Raw genomic sequence first — 16,269 nt, 5'->3', positions numbered from 1 at the left:
CCTGATTAGGGACAGTATTACAACATAAAGTGGGCTCCTAAGGACAACATCACAACATAAAATTGGATAATAATGGCTGGAGACGGCTTAAATGGGTAATAAAGAAAAATTTAAATATAATTTAAACATGACAGCAAATGTACAACGTTTCGACAAGGTTTTGATGACAAAACCTTGGCGAAACGTTGTACATTTGCTGTCATGTTAAACTTATATTAAAGTTTTTCTTCATTACCCATTTAAGCCGTCTCCAGCCATTATTAGTCTCAAAGTGGGTTCCTCGTCATCGAATAAAATTGGATAATTAATAAGAAAAAAAAATCTATCTTTAGTGGTTCAAAAATGTTTTTAAAGGCTTGACATAACATAACTATTACAGAAGTTATAACTATTAAGTGATGACTCAATATTTCACTCAATATTTCATTATTAAGTGATGAAACTATTACAGAAGTTATAACATGTTATGTCAAGAAATGAGAAATCTTATCGTTTCTTAGAATAAGCCCTAATCTTTACCTGAGTTGTTGATAGGGTGTTTCCTTTGGGCTGAAAGCTTTCAGCAGCGGCTGCTATATCTGTAATTTCTCGACTTGGCCCCTTGGAGGTCTTGTCATCGGTGGTTTCCGTCTTTTCATCCTGAAAGACAACCAGGCCTTCAGTTTAAACACTCTTCTTAAAAATATTTAAAGCTTTACATACTCTACGCTCAATGACCCTGACCACCGGTTTGGAAAATGACTTACCAATAGAATTTGCATGTTTTTCCATTACATTATTTCACTAAAACATTGTATACAAGACTAAAATAAAATGTTTTATCTATTTTGGTTTACAAATACTATGCTTTCGCCTTATTCTTTAATCCTATCGTCATGGGAATCCTTTACTGTGCATGAGACAAAAGTTTATTAAAATACTTTTTGTTTATGTTATACCAATTAGTATAGCATAAAACCTAAGCTAATAATCCATATTTTAATAGTATATAAATTTTAAGTTCTTAATTCCATAAGGCAATATTTTAAAAAAATCCTGAATTTCCCCTAGTGTGACACGACACATTTTCTCTAGGTATCTTCTATATTTTATCAACCACCCCTCCAGTAGCTATGAAATTTAATGTAAAGAACTTATTATAAAATCATCAATGTTGAGACAAACCATAATTTTTATAGCCTTCAATATTGTTTGATTACAGAGCTATGAAATGGAAAATCAGACTCCCCCTGTCACATCCTCTCTTTCAAGAATTGTTAATAGTTCTCTCTTATGTTTAATTGTCACAATTTTTCTGGCTTTCTAACTACGTGACGAATTGTTCAAAATTCAGCCAATCTAATCAGTTTTCTCTGGGAGTAAAGTTTGAACTAGAAGCAAAATAGATAATTCTCTGTACAGAAAATAATTTCATATAATATGAAATTTGATAGATGAAAACTTTTGCCTACTATTGGTTACAAATAATACTTGAAAAAACAAGAAATAAAGTACTTACCCCCCGAGTATTCTTCTCTTTTGCTCTTGGCTATTGATGACACTTAACCCTACTTTTTTTATACTAATGGTAGTAATGCATTAAATAATGCACCAAAGAACAATAACCAACAGAACTTTTCCAGCTTTCTAACTATGCGACAAGAGCTGTTACAAATTCGTCCAAGCTATCCATTGTGATTCCCTTGGTAACGAAAGTTGTATTGCAAGTGAAATTGACGATTATCTGTTCAGAACACAATGTAATATAATTTGATATATGAAAACATTGGCTTTCTGTTAGTTATAGGTAATATATATAATTATTGGACATTATCTGCTTTTTGCTTGCTAGTATTCTGCATTATTTAACTAAATAAAAAACTTATTTAGTGCATTAGTATAAAAAGTAGGGTTAAGTTTCATTGACTACTGACAGCAAAAAACAAAGATGACCGGGTAAGTACTTTATTTCTTGTTTTTCATGTTTATTTTTCATTTATTATTATAAAAGTAGCTAAAATCTAAAAATTAGAAACATTTTAGGTTAGATTAAGTAAATAAAGAATAAAAAAACTGTTCCTGAGATAAGCTCGCAAATAGCTTGAGCATTACCAATTCAATAAGGTAATGTGAGCTACATGTTCAAGTGATTTACAATTTGTATAGCTGGAATATTACTGCGACACAGTAAAAAGGGCAGTAAATCAATAAAATTGGGAAATAAATATACATTATGCTACTTTTTTTCTTCAATGACCAAAAATTACAACGTGAAACCACAAATGTTTTTTCTGAATAGCTTAAAGCTTGTAACATCATACATCTATATATATTTATTTATTGTTTTTATTTTATTGATCTTTCAGCTGTCTAACTAACATTACAGAAGTTGCACATGGACCAGTATTTCGTAAAATACAATCACATTTCAGTTATAATACGTTGCATATGTATATATACTATTCCTATTTACAAATAAATTCTTCAATTTCAGTTTTTTTTTTCAAACATAGAACAGTAAATAAAGAAATATAGAAAACAATCTAATCTACTTACAATTTTTTTTCATACTTACTTTTCAATTAAAAACTAACTAATGTATAACCCTAAAATTTGAATGATAATCTACAATCTGATACCAAATTTACTGACATACATTCAAAATAGTAGTTCAATAAAATTTTGAATGTAAATCTACAAACATGATGACATGCCCTCTGACCCTTATTCTATTCGATAAGATTAAATAATGCATCTAAGAGCACAGAATAATAATAATACAATATCCAGTTACTATCGTAATTATTCTGGCTTTCTAATTATGCAATAAGAGACGTTAGAAATTCAGCTAAGTTCGTTAATGTATTTTCTGTGAGAATAAAGTCTGAACTGGAAGTGAAATAGACAATTCTCTGTACAGAAAACAAAGTAATATAATTCGTCATTAGTTAGCTTAAAACTCTGGCTTTCTATTGGTTGTAAATAATATAGTATTAAACGTCAAAGAGAACTACTGGCAATTTGTGAAAGAGAGAATGTGATAAAAAGTTGTGATGTGCACATTTTGACCTACCTATATTAAGAGTTAAATATATATGGTGTTAAATACCTGATCTTGTGCTTCATCCATATTAGCAAGGTATTCCATGCCTACATCTACATCCTCATAATTTGAAATGCTTTCTTCTTCTTCCTCTTCATCTGTTTATGAATCCAAAAATGACAAAATCAGTAACTTAGTTATAGTTTAAACATACACGAATAGATCCCAACTAAAGTAAATACTAGCAGAACTAAAGATTCACAAAACAAACCACAATAGACAGAAGTACAACTCAGATAGCAGCACTATCTTTTACACTATATAAACCATTACTAACCACTTTAGTATTAGCCAGCTGTATTATTTTGAAGCTATTGACCTGTTTAGTTAATCAAACTTTTATACCAAGTCATAACTTTAAACCGTTTGCTAGAATGAAGAATTTTTCAGAAAATTCTGAATTCTTAAAAAAAAATTTTTTTTTTTCATTGACTATTAAAATCTGGAACTATTTTAACCTTTTTGCAATTTTTTCAAATAAAAACATATTTCCTTTTAACAGTCCCAACAATTATAGCTAATAAACAACACATATATCAGGTTTTAATTAGATTTTTACACTCGGTAGTTCATGATCATAGGATACCTCTTCAAAACTTTGATTTTATACACACCTTTTATTAAAACACTACTCAAGTCAGACCTCATATCAAGGACCCCAAAACCTTCATGTATTTAACATTTTACCTTATGACTGGTGAAGTCAACATTTTATTATAACTCTTTTGAACTGCCAAACTGTACATTTTAGAAGAATGTCTAAAGTTGTAGTTTATGATACAAGTATTAACTTCTTTAGCACATGATCAAAACACATATATTCAGTTTTTAAGAATTACTCCTCTTATAATCTGGCTTATACATGCTGCAGTCCTACAAAACAGACCAATATACAGATATCAAAAACGATTTAATATTTTCTACTTAAAGATAATAATTACTACTTTTTAACTAATTAAGAATATAAAAGGTAAATTAATGTGGATAATTACAATTTTACTTCAGCTAAGAAGAATAAACTCTTTAAAAATCTGGTGCTGAAAATCAAACATTAGGTGTGGATGTGTAACATAAGAATATTTAGGAAAGATATAACAGGAGAAATGGACGTGATCCCCTAAAATGACCATGATATTGTAGTAATTTTAATTTTCTTCAGCTCAACTGCACTAAAGGGTTAATCTACAAGCACCTGTGTAAATGCATTCATATATTAACAGCTTATATTGCCACATTACGAGATACCTTGTTTCTGTGTGACAAGAATGGAGACAATAGAGACTGCACTGTAAAATTTATTCATTCTGAAGCATCCAGTAAAAGTAAGCTCAGATTTAAAATGAAAAAGTGACACCAGAATGGCCTACACACAAATACACGTACAGTTTAAGCTAAATACTGTAAGCCCATATCTTGTCCAACATAAGATTAACTTGGTTTAAAGCATATGTTCACAAGTTAAGATTATGAGTTTTTCTTCACAACATTTTAAACCTAAAAGATCAAATAAATCAGTTTTCAAGACATAAATATATCATTAGCTGGTTGCTAAAAAAATGTTAACTGCAAGACTCAAAACTAAACTGCCATATTAATGTAAATTGAATGTATTTTTCTAAACTGAAAACTTAAAAAAAGTCCTACAACCTTCGCAGGAGTTTGTTTAGTAGCTGTACATAGATTTTGGAGCAGTATACCTATCCGTATAATTTCCAACAGTGTTTTCTAGGAAACCGTACCTAAACTTTATAAAGAAAGCATTAACATAAGGATACTACACATACCAAGTTCATCTTCACTTTCACTTGCCAGACTCTCACCAGACTCTGGAATTTCAAAATCACTTGCATATGCACCTGCATATTTTTCGTAAAGTTCTTCAATAGAACATTCCCCTGCAAGAAGTTATCAGAAAGTTAAATCATTTCAACATTAGGTACATTCTGAAAATCGCCCCAAACATTGTTGTTTTTCATAACCATTTTAAAGCACTTCACTTATTTACGTTCTATAATAGTTTACACGACAATAGTTACTCTCCAACTCAGTTTTATTAATCCATCCATAATGTACAAATACAGAAGTTCTAACCAAGTGTTGTTTTTCTCTACAATCAATACCTTCTTGTTGCAGTTCTTTTAGTTCTGCTTCATAGTCTACATTTTTCTCTTTTATCTCTTGTTCTTCTAATGAATTTTCATCATCCTCTTCTTCTTCATGGCTCACAACCTGGAACTCTTCATCATCCTTAGTTTTCTATACAAAAAGTAATAAATTAGTATTTCAGGAATGGCATAAAAGACTACAATATCCAAAACATGTGAAACTACTAGAGTTACCAATGAAAAAAAAAACTATTCCTTTAAAACCTAGTTGACGAGTCAATGTGATCAAATTAAGAGAACTGGGTGGGCCACAAGGAGAGGTGTCAAGGTTTCGAGTTAAAAAACAATATGTAATCTTATAAAGAGTTTGATCTGTTAATTTTAAAATTTAAATCTCTTCTCAAAATCAAAAGAATACCAGAAAGCTCTTTTGGGAAATCAACCCATCAAACATGACTTGCAAATTGAGTGTTAATATTGACCATATTTGGTATTTTAAAATAATTAATAATCTATTACAATAGCAAACTTAGCTTATTGATCTACTGATAACACAGGTCTGCAATGGTTCTATTGTCTTGAAATTTTTACGTTCTACAGTAATTCATGTACGCTGAATCCGAAAACGATATCCATTTTTCTCCATCACGTACAGATTTTTCACAAAACATCATATGTACTTTTACATAAGTGAATCATTTTCACTCAAATCGGGTCACATTTTGTTATGCTTAAAATGTTGACAACCACTGGCTTTAGATTTCTCTACACCAAGTGCGACGTGAGAGTTTTATCGAGCATTCTCGAACCCACGACAAACACACCACTAGGATATAAACAGTTAACGGGCCGCATGACGTGTCATTCCTGGATAGTATTTGTTTGTGCATGCACTTTGACATTATTTTTTCTTTTCAATATTAGTTATTTGTCGCTGTGGCAACAAGAGGTTGTGTAAATGACCCAAACATATTCTGTTATATATGTGGTAAATTTCTTGTACATTTGACATTATTTTTTCTTTTCAATATTCTTTGTTATGGCAACAACAGGTTGTGTAAATGACCCAAACATATTCTGCTATATATTTGTTGTAAAGAAAAAAACAAAGGCAAAACATTAAAGTCTGCACCATTTGTGTCGAAGAGTTGAGACAATGGACTAAAGGTGAGAAAAAGTCTTTGCCTTTTGGAATTCCAATGGTCAGACTCGAGCCTAGAAACCATGGAGATGACTGCTATTTTTGATCATGTAACATCAAAGGCTACAACACTCAAAATAAAAAGGAAATTTCTTATCTAAACCTTCAATCTATCATAGACCTGTTGTTCATGGACCTGATGTACCTGTAACTACTCCATTGGAGACTCTTGATACAGTTTCATCTGATTCTGATGTCAATAAAAATGATGAAATCTGAAACATCTGATGAACCACAACTTTTCACACAAGGTGAACTTAATGATTTGGTGAGAGATTTGGACCTTCCATAGGATTCTTCAGAGATTTTTGGGTCCAGAAATCATGAAAAAATAGTTTATACCATACTTTTCACAAGTAGGTTCACTGGTTTATTGCAACAATATTACTGAATTAATACCAATGCTGCAGTGTATGAATCAAGTGAGTGGAGATTGTTCATTGATTCCTCCAAAAGAATTCTAAAAGGTGTTCTACTTCACAATGGTAACATACATGCATCTGTTCCTATTGCTCATTTGGTTCACTTGAAGGAAACATAACAAAATCTCGAACTTCTTTTTAATAAGGTCAAATACAAAGAACATAGTTGGAAACTCTGTGGAGTCTTTTAAGTCCTTTGTATGTTTTGGGTCAACAATCCAATTATACAAAGTTTCCACATTTTTTTGTGTGAATGGGACACAAAATCAGCACTGGAAAAAGAAGCAATGGCCACACAGAGTCAGCCTGATATCAGGATCGAAAAACACTGAATGTGTAAGTTTGGTCGACATAAAGAAATTCCTATTACCTCCACTTCACATGAAACTGGGCTTCATGAAGCAGTTTGTAAAGGCCTTAAACAAACATGGCGACTGTTTCAAGTATCTATGTGGGCAATTCCCAGCTGTTTCAGAAGCAAAACTTAAAAAAGGGATTTTTGTTGACCCTCTGATTAGGAAATTGACTTTAGATGAACAGATCGAAAGGACAATGAGGAAAGTTGAAAAAGAAGTGTGGATTGCCTTTGAAGATGTTATTAACAAATTTTTAGGAAACAACAAGGACCCAAATTACAAAAATATTGTCAATAACATGCTCGATAAATTTAAAGAGTTGCGTTGTAATACGAGCTTGAAAGTTCATTTCTTACACTCACATATTGACTATTTCCCTGAAAATCTCGGTGCCGTCAGCGAAGAACAAAAGGAAAGGTTTCATCAAGAAAAGAGGGAAATGGAGATGAGGTATCAGAGAAGGTAGAACATCAGCATGATGGCTGATTACTGCTGGTCATTCAAACAAGATGCTTCAGATACAATACATAAAAGAAAGACTACAATAAGTAGTTTTGAGACTAAAAGATGTAGCTTTCACATAAAAAAAATCAGAATGATTGAGGATGCATATTCATTTGACATCAATTTTCTTCCCTTTTCTCCAATTTGTTTGTATTTTTGTTAAGAAATACAATAAAAAAAATGTCATTGTGTTAGATGAAATAATTTGATATAAGTAAAAGTTTTTTTCCTGATTTGTAAAAAATTGTTACATGATAGAAAAAAATGAATATTATTTTCAAAATCTACAGAGCTGAATTATGGAAAATCTGTTATTAAAACCCAAACAACTTTTATGAAGTTTAGTTTCACAGGACTGTGTAATGGAGGGATGGTTAAAAAAGAAATTTTACTTCAACTGAAATGAGGTACAGATCACAATACTACAGGAGATAAGAGTTAAACCACAGTAAGATATTTAGTTTAAATCATTCCAAACAATGTGTTAAAATTTAGGCCAACCTTTGCATTTTTAACGTCTACACTGGACATTCTGCTCTTATCTTCTGTTTCACTTTCAGTGGCTGTTTCTTCCTCATTAGTCAAAGGAGCAGGTTTCTCCAAGATTTCAGCTGGTAAAGTTTTCAGTAACTCCTCAATTGGGACCTCACTTTCTTTCTGAAGAAGATCTATCTCTTGGTTCTGCTCTTCTTCATTGATACCTGCAGCTTCTTCCCTGTCAATTGTTTCTTCGTCATCAGAACTGCTGCCTTCGGGCCGAAATTCATCTGCAACATTTAATGCACAAGTGTAAACAAAAAGTTCATTGTCAGATTTTGCAACAATATTTAAATGCAGTCACGTGAGAAACACATTGCCAAGTTAATGAAGGTTTTAATTTTTTGGTTCTTTCATCTATAAATGTTTAAAAAACATTGTCAAGCAAACAAAAACAAGAATCATCAAGAGGATGATGTGCAAGTTTGGACTAACTTGGACGAAATAGAATGAACACTTTTTTTACTTTTCTTAACTGCATGCTAAGCAAGCAACATGCTCACTAACAGGATAATGAACACATAAAATCCTGACTTTTCAACACCAGCATGAGGAAATCCATCTTAAAAAAATAAGCAAGCCATAATAAAGAATTGGTCCAAGAAATTCCTAAAAACCACTTTTCTACTGAATGCCGAGCAAACAAATCTGATCTGATGGCTGATAACAGTGATAGTAAAACATATGATACAGCATCACATGAGAAAGAAAAAGTAAAACTTAAAACTGTAAATTATTTAGTATATATCGCTTTTTAACATTTTCGTTACGGGCATTTTTTTCTATGCACATCTTGTTTGTCTGTAGTTTGGCCCACCACGAGTATCAAAACCCAGTTTATAGTGCTGTGGGTCTGCAAACATACCGCTGTGCTACTGGAGGGCCTGTGAATGTCATGAGGTTTTAGTGAGTTCCATTCAAAATTTTAATTAGACTACTCTGTTATCACTGTATATGAAAACATTTGACATAAAAACATAGCTAGTCATCCAAATTTTAATCTTATACACGTTTTACATTCTTAGTTTTGTAAGGCAATATAAAAAAAAACAAAAAACAATTTCCCATTTTCTCTCAAGGCATTCCCTCTTCTCTAACATATTTACCCCCCCCCCCAAGAAGTATGAAATTTATTGTAAATTAATCATTATAATGTTGTCATCACTCAGGCAAAGCATAATTTTTATAGCCTTCAATCTTATTTGGTTACAGAGCATTAAAATAGAAAATCAGACCCACCCATCTTGCCACACCCACCCATCACATCCTCTCTTTCGTAAATTGCCAATTGTTCTTTCCGACATTTAATAATATATTATTTATAACCAATATAAAGCCAAGGTTTTAACCTATTAAATGACATATTATATTACATTGTTTTCTGTACAGAGACTAGCCTATTTCGCTCCCAGTTCAAACTTTATTCCCAAGGAAAACACATCTTCAAGCTTAGCTGAATTTTTAACAGTTCTTGTTGCACAGCTAGAAAGCCAGAAAAATTTTGATAGTTATGAGATCTTGTCTATTTTTTGCATGTGATTATTCTGTGTTATTTGGTGCATTATTTAATTAAATAGAAAAACTTACTAAGTGCAGTAGTAACGTCAGTATAAAAAAGTAGGGTTAAGTTTCCTCGACAGTTAACAGCAAAAAACAAAAACAAATAAAACCAGTTAAGTGCTATATTTCTTGTTTTTCATGTGTATTCTTTATTATTATTATCATAAAAGTAACTAAAATGTAAAAATGAGTAGCGTGAGTTATGTAATTTGATAGGGTAATGTCAGCTCCATGTTCACCAAGTGATTTAAAAATTTTATGGCAGAAATATCAATTAAACACGGTTCAAAAGATATTAAAACAATAAAATTTACTTAGAAACAGATATATAATGTTACTAGGTTTAAGCTATTTAGGCTAAACAAATGTAGTTTCATGTAATAATATGAAGTCATTCTAGAAAGAAAAAAGGGTAATTTATATATTTTTAATTTTTGTTTTGGTGAATACGAGGTCCGTCAAATCGACCAACCTAGTATACAATTAGGGTAGAGAAATAACATTTTAAGTTTTACTAAAAAAAAAGTTTGAAATTTATTTGAGAGGTTTTGGAAATTATGCAAATGAAATTTGAGATTTTTCAGAGGAAAAGTATTTTTAATTTTAACATGAAAATTGCCTTGCACTCAGATCAGTCAACAATTTTACTCCATGTATTCATGGACAAATTTTTAGTGAAAATACTTATTAAAAATTCTGATTTTTTGTATACAAATGATCTAATGATTATTGAAAGCTTGTGAAATTTCATGAAGATACATAAAACAAATTAGAAATTATAGTATGGAATCCATAGAGATAAATTTTTGTGGTTACAAACTCTGTCAATTAGACTGTGCTTCTAACAAGAGAGTTAATGAATAAAATCTGTGAAAAATCAGTAATGAGGAAGAAAAAAAATAAATGTCTATTTCAACAAACAGACAGGAGAATCTGAAAACCTCAGACAGAACTTCAATATTTACAAAGAAATAAAGTTTAAGTGTTTGTTTTGAATATTAGTGAAAATTACACAAGGGCCATCTGAACTAATTGTACACAAGGTAAACCAGAAAGCAGATAATCAGCAGTACACCACTGCCAACCCTTGATCTATTCCATTCATAAAGCAGGATTTAACCATCATCTTGATAATGCATCAATGGCCACACAATGTAGAGCAAGAATTTCTAGCAATGGTTCACAGTCCAGTATACTGGGCAATAACTGGCCTTAAAATGAGACTCAACCCCCCCCCCTTTTTCTCCCGGTCAAGGTGTCCTTTATACCAACAAAAGCTCTCAGAATATTTGAGAATATACTAATGAAGACTTAAAAAATGTGATTGATCAACAACAGTCTATATCAGCAACATGTCTACTGTAGGTAATGTGAAGCATTCATAAACTAGATTAAATTATAATTTCAAGTAGTTTTAACGATTCAATAATACATGCCAAATTTTCCCCCATGATACACAAGCCCATCAGTATCAGCGACCCCTAGAGGACACGTGTAACTGCCTACCAGTGGCAAATATACTCTATCCCTTGCCGCGATGGCTTGATGCACGTGTAAATAAAGTTGGCCCCATCAAAACAAGGGCCACTGAAGCATGATCCCTGCCAGCATCCATGGGGTGCAGGGATCTGTACTAGAATGTCATAACTCAAGGGTTTGGTTATCAACTATAAGACTTGTATGCTACTCAATGTGACTGCAATTTAAACATACAGTTTGCTGGATCGTAATTCAATCATTAAAATTACTAAACTGATTGCTACAATCTGTTGCCACACTCAAATCAACTGATATTGTACTGTGTGTATTTTACCATATCCCGATACGTATTGTAAAATAACGTATCATTTACAGCTACACAACTTTTATCTAAACTATCATGTCTTTTAAGTTATTCTTACATGGAAAATAACCAAAACCTCAAAATACAACAACATTTAAAATGCAACCAACTGTAACAACAGAAAACTAAAAGCCAAAGTTTGAGTTTATTTTAATAGATACTCGAAGTAACACAAGACACCAATTAATGAGCAGAGACGGACGTACCAACAGATGACCCTGAAATGGGACTAGATGTTCTAGATTCTGGCACAGATGAAGCTTTACTATTGACTGAGCTATCACGAATACTTCTGTTCATTCCTTGAGTTAACCAAGAAGAGTACTTTTCTGTCTGGTCCACAATAAAATTCAAATGCAGGTCTAAGGCTTTCTTTCTTTTTTCTTCGAGCCTTGTCTGTGTCTTGTACTCTACCAGCTTAAAAAAAAAACATCGTGCTTAAATTTTAAACTTCAATGATAAATTATACAACAGACGTATTCAGAGAAATTTAATTTTAATAAAAACACAACTATTAATTCTCAGAATAACATTTATCCCAAAATAACCAAAACCTCGGTTTTGTCATAAATAATTGGAATTTGCTAATCGATTTTGGATTAGCTGAATAACCTTGAATTAATCAAAAATGATAATGAAAAATCACTATGGCAATATTTTGATTATGTGAGTAACCAGAATAATAAGACGTTACTTTAAGTTACATGATTATTTTCATGACACTTATCGACGTAACCAGAATAAATTAAACTCATTCAAAAGCAAGTATTTGTGGAAACTTATAAATCCCACTGCCTGCGAGATATTAATGGTTGTTTTATGTATTCACACCCACTTTTGTTTCTGCAACCTAGCTATACAGATTTTTTTTTGGAAACTTGTAAAAAAAAATATTAAGCTTAATGAAGAACAGCTTGTAAAAGCAAGTCCAAGAATATTGGTAAGTACTAAATACCTTGTTTTTTAAGTATATTTTCATTTATTGTTATATATTTTAACAAAAATAACTAAAACGTAAAAAAGTATTAACTTTTCAATTTAGCAGAACAAATATTCCAGGACTAATTTTTAAAATTACAATATCACAACTACATAACATACAGCACTAGATCACGTACTGTTTACGTAATGCTTTATGTGAAACAGCTAATATGATTTATTGCTTGAAGGAGTAGTATGTGTCCAAAGAACAAGGAATCAAATCGAAAGAAAAAAAAAAGCATAACAGTTAAAACTATAAAGAAATTTGGAAATCTGAAACAAATCTTGTATTCGATAAAAAGAAGAAAAAAAAAGTATTAATAATTTGACTTCATAATTTTAACTTTTCATTTAACTGTACACTGGTGATTTCCGTACAGTTAGTGTTAGGGTAGAGAAAATAAGAAATAATCCATATATGTAAATTAAATATGAAAAAGGGTATTTTTCTTATTAACATGAAAACAACCTTTCATTCTGTAAAGATTTTGAATATTCACATACAAACCTAAGAAAACATATTTAATTTTTTTATTTTTATGCACAACAGACTAATGTTTACTAAAAGTTTTCCAAACTTCACCAAGATAAACAAAAGTACAGTACGAATTGAATTCTCACTATTTGGAATGTGGCACCAATGTAATTAAAAATCTTCAAAGCATATTCAAACATTGTTTTAAACAACTACCGTATTTGGCCTGATTATAAGGTGTGATTTTCATTAATAATTAGGCTGTAAAATTCAGTCGCCTTGTAATCACGGCCGATCACAGGCCGCCCCCCCCCCCTACTCTAGTCTCTCGCATTCTCGACGTGCGCTACATGTTCACTCAAGGTCATCGCTAATTCTTGCAGATAGTCCACCTGCAGGCTGTTTAGTTATAAAAAAGGGACCTAAAAAAGGGATATTATGACATACAATTGTTTTTCTTTCCAATGGTTTCTGAAAATGGGGGGTGGGGTTGCCTTATATTCAAGATCGCCCTATAATCAGGCCAATATAGTATATTTGTCATGAGACATCAGTATTAGGCTTATTATATCTTTTTATACAACATTGTTTATTCAGTCCATTATAGTTTTTAGATAGAAGTGTTCATAAATGTACTATTATACATTTTTTTTATTTAGAAAACCACCAAAATGTGAATCGGCGATTAGCCAGCATTTACTAGTGAACCCGACTTGTGCTGACAACTACATGGATAGCAGGTTTGAAATTATTGCAAATGGTCAGTCAACATTTAATCTCTATATTTTGGAAGCCACCTTTATTAAAACATATAAACCTGTCCTTTGCCGCCAAAAAGAATTCCTATACAATCTACACATCCTTCAGTAGGTCTGTGACATTTCCTGATTGGCTAAAAGACATGCCAATCAGTGATTGCCTTACCGGCCTACGTTGATCTGAATCATTTTATAGGCTGTACTAATTCCTATAGATCATTTACCAAATGGTTCTGCTATGATTAGTGTCTGGCAAAAAGCTTCAGCAGATATTTCCTTTGCAACATCTCAACCAACAATTGGTCCAGTTATTAATGCTATTTTCAAGTTTTGAACAACTCGACTTTCAAGATCTACATATCTACATGAGCCGATGTTTCCATTTGTGAACGTTATATTTTAAGATCTGTGCAAGAACTAAGCTAACATATGTTTCTGTATGTCAAAGCTATCTTCAAGTTTTGTACAGAGAAAATTCTTTTCAAAAAATGTTTTGAAAAATATAATAAACCAATTACTAATGTCTTGTGAAAAATGCAACTGATTAGAATCATGCTTAAAAACAGCATTTACAATTGTTAATGTTTTCAAAAATATAGCAAATTGTATCCAGTAACAGCTAAAACAGATTTAAATCACACCTTTTCAATATTTGCCCAAAACTGTTTGATTTCTTTGGCAACTTGACCAGCTATTCTTTTAAGCCTTTGTAGCTCTTCCTTCTCTGCCTTTTCTGCTTTCATCTGTCTCTCTTGATGATATTTGACAACCATTTTTGCACACTGAAATATAGAAAGCAAATGCTAAACCAAAACATAACGGACAAGTGCAACTGAATAAATAATTGTATAAAAAAGATAATCCACACTTCTTGTTTTCATGACAACTTTATCGAGACAAATGTTTAATGTAGTGCAATGGAATGGAAATTTTAAAAAGTTAAAAGAAAAAAACAACTATATCATCAAGTGTCCAAAAGACTAACACAAACATATTGCACAAACCTTTTTAGCAAGTGTCCAAAAGACTAACACAAACATATTGCACAAACCTTTTTAGCAAGTGTCCAAAAGACTAACACAAACATATTGCACAAACCTTTTTAGCAAGTGTCCAAAAGACTAACACAAACATATTGCACAAACCTTTTTAGCAGCAGCCTTCTTCCATTTTCTTTCTTGTGCAAAATCAGTTGCTAACCACACCATCTCTTCTAACAAATAATCCCAGTGGGCCTTTGTTCTTGGAGGTTCCTGAACCTTTGGTAATCGCTTTGCTGACCACAGGCCTTCTTTTCTTAATTCTGATATTCTCTGTACTACATATGCTTCCTGAATAAATGAATAAAAATTATTAACTGATCACAAAACTTCGTTTCTAACAGAAAAAAAAATATCAAGTTTCATGTTTACTTAGTAATTAATATTTTTATATATATTTCAGCTTACGATGATATTAATCATACCAAAAACCGGGTTTTTATACATTCGGTGTTGGTGATCTTCTTCTGTGTCAGTACTTCTAAGGATCTTTGAATTAATGGTCTAAAGAAGTGAATGATAAATCAAAGCAGATTTAAATCTAGTGGACTTTGTTTTTTTGATATGTCAAGTTGCCAATATTTTAAAAGTTAATCCTAAATTATTCCCTCAGAACTAATTTCTTTTACTCAAATCTTAATAATATGACGGCATACTTTCCTAGCATCGAGTTTAGTTAACCCATTGACTGGGGTTTCTCTAAATGTTTGCAAGCCATACATGGCATGCTCACATTCTACTGCCAGAGGCAGACCGTATTCTATATGGCATATCAGCAGTCAATGGGTTAAAGACTTTTTTTCTTTCAAAAAAAATAAAGATTGACTTTTTATGCTGCAATTTTTCGATGAGAATCAAGTAATACAATCTCAATATGGACTGTTCTAGACCACATGTCTTGAAGCAGAATGGGAATTTCAGCAATTAATTTAAAATACATACGCACACACAAGAAAACAAAAACGTTTCCTTTTGTTCAATATAATAGCAGTTAAGTAGAAGATCTGAAAAAATAACTCACACCTGCTTATTGTTACATGAAAAAAATATTTGGGAGTAAAGTTGTGAAAAATCAGAAGCTAATCCTTCTAGTGATGCATGTACATTAAACATGTATAGATGAAACATGTTTTGTACATGCATCACTAGAAGGATTAGCTTCTGATTTTGTCCCAAGTATTAAACATGTATTGATGAAACATGTTTTACTTGGGACAAAATCAGAAGCTAATCCTTCTAGTGATGCATGTACATTAAACATGTATAGATGAAACATGTTTTACTTGGGACAAAATCAGAAGCTAATCCTTCTAGTGATGTATGTACATTAAACATGTATAGATGAAACATGTTTTACTTGGGACAAAATCAGAAGCTAATCCTTCTAGTGATGCATGTACGTTAA

At 31.6% G+C, this 16,269-nt stretch overlaps 1 protein-coding gene across 1 annotated transcript in view; it reads right to left on the bottom strand.

Moving 5' to 3' along the window:
* LOC106467099 (helicase domino-like) overlaps positions 1-16,269 on the bottom strand; it is a 94,605-nt gene that overhangs the window by 40,743 nt on the left and 37,593 nt on the right. Inside the window, exons 5-12 of the mRNA XM_022395218.1 lie at positions 14,970-15,155; positions 14,466-14,606; positions 11,817-12,027; positions 8,172-8,437; positions 5,203-5,338; positions 4,867-4,977; positions 3,089-3,180; positions 520-639 (exon numbers count right to left, since the gene is read on the bottom strand). Coding sequence (XP_022250926.1) covers positions 520-639; positions 3,089-3,180; positions 4,867-4,977; positions 5,203-5,338; positions 8,172-8,437; positions 11,817-12,027; positions 14,466-14,606; positions 14,970-15,155 — 1,263 coding nt within the window. The remainder of the gene's footprint in view (positions 1-519; positions 640-3,088; positions 3,181-4,866; positions 4,978-5,202; positions 5,339-8,171; positions 8,438-11,816; positions 12,028-14,465; positions 14,607-14,969; positions 15,156-16,269) is intronic.

This window comes from Limulus polyphemus, unplaced genomic scaffold (genome assembly GCF_000517525.1).
Source record: "Limulus polyphemus unplaced genomic scaffold, Limulus_polyphemus-2.1.2 Scaffold2488, whole genome shotgun sequence".
Lineage (NCBI taxonomy): Eukaryota > Metazoa > Arthropoda > Merostomata > Xiphosura > Limulidae > Limulus > Limulus polyphemus.
Note: the sequence above shows the minus strand (reverse complement) of the source record. Positions and strands in the feature narration are given on the sequence as shown.